At 41.4% G+C, this 4,197-nt stretch overlaps 1 protein-coding gene across 1 annotated transcript; it reads left to right on the forward strand.

Moving 5' to 3' along the window:
* Positions 1-313: 313 nt before the first annotated feature.
* On the forward strand, positions 314-1,192 carry LOC145771729 (uncharacterized). Its single transcript, XM_082583457.1, has one exon. It carries the CDS (start codon positions 314-316, stop codon positions 1,190-1,192), a length of 879 nt encoding a protein of 292 aa, XP_082439583.1.
* The last annotated feature ends 3,005 nt before the right edge of the window (positions 1,193-4,197 follow it).

The raw sequence follows: 4,197 nt of genomic DNA on the forward strand, positions 1-4,197 counted from the left end.
GAACTTTTATCTGAGCTAAGGTGTTGTATCAGGCGGGAGTGGAGTGGGCGGATCGTGCTGCCTATGTAGCTTTCCCTGCATTTCTTGCATATAATTTTGTAGACACAGTTCTTGGTGGTACACATGTCGTCGTTCCGGAGTGGGCAGTTTTGCAGCCGGCAAGGTTCGGATTTTTGTGCTTTTTGAAGAGCGTTTCAGAGGGTTTGTGAGCGTCGAAAGAGGCAGACTGGAAAATCCATGTCTTTGAAAACTTTCTTTACTTTACGGTCCGCGTCGTCGTTCATATAAGGAAATTCAAAATGTATTGGGTTATATGGTGTCTGGGGGCGTTGTCTGCTTTGCTGGTGTCATCGTCGTCGTGGTGGTGTGTTGTCGTGTGACCAAATCTTACATCACCAACAACTCAAGTATGCCAAGATTCTACCACCTGATCAAGACTCACAAAGAAGGACCTGACATCGAGATTCGTCCAATTGTCTCAAGTACAAACGGGCCAGCCGCCAAACTGTCACACCTAGTCTGCATCCTACCCAACCCCTTATTGAAAGACGTTCCGGCACACCTTACAAATAGCCAAGAACTACGCAACCAACTCAGAGACATGCCACGAGACACCCTGAGAAAATTCAACTTCTCCTTCAGCCTGGATGTGACAGCGATGTACACCTTCGTCCCTCCTAAGGAAGCGATCAACAATGTGATCCAAAAACTGTCGACAGGAAGAACACAACTCTGCAGCCCGTTCCACCCTGAAGAAATCGGTTCCCTCCTCGAGATTATCCTTCAGAACAATGTCTTCACATTCAAGGAGAAGTTCTATAGCCAAGCTGGCGGTCTACCAATGGGAAATGCCGTAACTGGAGTCTTCGCCATTCTCTTCATGGACATCCTTGAAAAGCAGACACTACGGAACCAGATAAACCTCACTTTCTACAGACGATACGTTGACGACACCTTCTTGCTGACAGTCAACAACAGGGAAGCCTTAGCCATCCAAAACGTCCTCAATCAAGCGCACCCAGCTATTAACTTTGAAATAAAACTACCAACAGCAGACGACGCCATCTCACCGCTGGACGGACTTCACCATAAAGATCGACAGAGACGACACAATCCACCACGAGTTCTACCTAAAAAAAACAATAACAAAACTACTCCCACACTTCGACTCAGCCCTACCCATAAGCATTAAGAAGACCATACTCTTAAACGAAATACAGAGAAGAAGGGATATATGTTCTTCACCCAATAAAGCAACACCACACCTGACGGAATTCGAAAAGACAATCGAAGAAAACGGATACCCCAAGGACTTTCTTAAGCAACCACCAAGACAACGACGACACGGGCAAAGCAGACAACGCCCCCCCCCCTCCCCCCGACACCATACAACTCAATACATTTTGAATTTCCTTATATGAGCGACGACGCGGACCGTAAAGTGAAGAAAGTCTTCAAAGACATGGATTTTCTAGTCTGCCTCTTTCGACGCTCACAAACCCTCCGAAACGCTCTTCAAAAAGCACAAAAATCCGAACCTTGCCGGCTGCAAAACTGCCCACTACGGAACGACGACATGTGTACCACCAAGAACTGTGTCTACAAAATCATATGCAAGAAATGCAGGGAAAGCTACATAGGCAGCACGATCCGCCCACTCCACTCCCGCCTCAAAGAACACCTTAGCTCAGAAAAAAGTTCAGTCTTTCATCACCAACAACAGTGCCTCGCCGACTTTGAATTTACAATCATTGCCAGAGAAAATGACGCAGTACAATTACGCTTCAAAGAGGCCATATTCATAAGCAGACAGAATCCAAAAATTAACAACCGTGACGAAAGGGAAAAACTACGTCACCTAACTTGCTAACCAACTGATTCAACAAAATGTGACAACAATAACGCCTAACAGCACAGAAACTCAACAGCCAGCAGCCTCGAGCTAAACCAAAGAGCCACATTAACCATATCTGTCACTGCTTCCTTTTGGCAGCAAGAGTTACTGGCCGAGACCATCAGGTCTACGTCTCTCTTATTGCTAATTACTCCGTCGGCTTATATCAAATAACACCGGGAAAAAGTATGCTATTGGTCAAAAGCCTTATCTATCACTTCAATCAATTTATTTCGCAAAATATATTCGTGACTGCGTATTTTAGGTAGAAAAGGTGATAAAGACTCGGTTTTAGACCTATTTTCGCCATTTCTTGGTCAAATTTTTCAGTTGACATTTCATTTTGAAAGTCCTCTTGCATTGAACACAGAATTTCATCAATTTTGTTTTTTCGTTTCTGTGCAAACAGTATTACATGCACTTTTTGCACTACAAAGCAATTTGCGCAAATAACAAATTACCTTCCTAATTATTGTCTGCCAGCAAAGAATGACTCATATCGCGTCAGAGACCGACTCCCTACCCAGACAGCAAAATCGACGTTGAATCATTGTAAAATGACGGATTTTGCTGCCTGGAATTTTAGCGCTGTCGCGTTAACACAAAATGAAACCGCACGCTATTAGTAAACTGTCAATCAAGCTATTGAATATTAGCAAATTTCTTGCATTTCATAACTGGCTGTGACAAAAGGTTTATTGTGAACTTCACAATTATCCGATACCAACATAATCGGGATTACAGTAAAATTTGGGGCAAGAAAAATAAGTAAAAGTCAAGAAATCTCAGGTTTTTAGGTCACTGCTTCTATGTGAAATTGCTGAATTAGCAGAGGGCGATACCATAAGGTCTACGCCAGTAACAGATACGGTTAAAGAACCACTCACTGACTTCAACGCCATTCGTCATAGCACATGACTAAGGAACTGTGTTACGAAAGCTGGTGCAGTTCGCTATTTCCACAGCAAACTCACAGCGTAAGGCTAAAACAGACCGTTAAAATCTACACTGTGAAGTAATTGTGATTGAACAAGAGATACATTTCCTTTATTAGGATTATTTATATCAAACATTAGGTTAGGTTTGTCGACGAAAAACCAAAACATATGACTACCCTAATGGCTCTATTCACTGCAAACAAATCTATAGGCCTACAAAGCCGAAAGATATGAACCAGAAGATTTCATTTGCTTTCGCAAAACACTAAGCCAAAAGTGATTGTGAGTGCGCTTTGACTTGTTTAGCATGACACGCTGATGTAACGTTGTTTGAAGGGAAAGTTTGAACAAACACAGATGTTACAGACAATTTTCACCAAATCAAACGTCATATAAAAACCGTTATGGTCTACTTAACCTAGCTGGCATCTTACGTCATGGAAATTGCTAGAAAATGTCCAAATATTGCACCATCGTTCGTAAGACCTGATGAAACATTGCATCACCATCTTTGAACACCTGTTTGAATTGCGTGACAATGTCTTTTATTATTGCGTCACAGTTACTGTTTACGTGAGTTTGAGATATCGCAAATTATTCTAGTCATTCGTAAAATGGTTGCTTGAAAGTTGGAGGCATATTTAATTGTTTGCTTAGTGCTTGCCAGCTGGATACAATTTCCGTCTTTTATCTAAGTAGTTTGTATTGTAGTGACAAGTTTTTAGTGATGTATCGCGTTGCACACCATTTTCGACAGCTTTGAGGCTATTTTTACAGAAATATAATTCTTGAAAAGACGTTTCAAAAGAGTGTTTCTTTTCGGTCATTGCATACAGACGAACGGATTCGGGAATCTTATGTTACAATTTTCCCACGAAGAGATTATGGTTTACCGCTGTGACCAACAGAATCAAGCAGTTGCAGCAGCAAATGAATTGCGTGAGAAGGATGAAAGGTATTTCTGCTTCACTACAATGGCTTAGAACCAATTTTACGTTTCAGTTATTTGTTATAAGACGAAATCCAGTCAGCTTTTAAAAAAGGCCTGCTGCCCTGCTAGAACACGGCCAAATATGTTGCTATTGGGAAAAATTTCTAAGAGTCTCAATTGTTACAGTCATAGCCATGACAAACCTGTCATTTTTCCACGTACAAAAGTATGTAAAATAAGCAATCTAGACATATTTTAGGCTTGTTTTGTCGAAGGTTAGATATGTAGGCTACGGTATATTAAGCACAATTTATGCAATAATAATGTAAAATACAGTAGAATTCGCCTATAACTGCAGGGGATTTGCAAAAACTGACGTTATAGCCGAATTGACGTTATAAACGAACTACCGCAAACTATTCTAAAACTGTCTT

Source organism: Aplidium turbinatum, chromosome 6, assembly GCF_918807975.1.
Source record: "Aplidium turbinatum chromosome 6, kaAplTurb1.1, whole genome shotgun sequence".
Classification (NCBI taxonomy): Eukaryota; Metazoa; Chordata; class Ascidiacea; order Aplousobranchia; family Polyclinidae; genus Aplidium; species Aplidium turbinatum.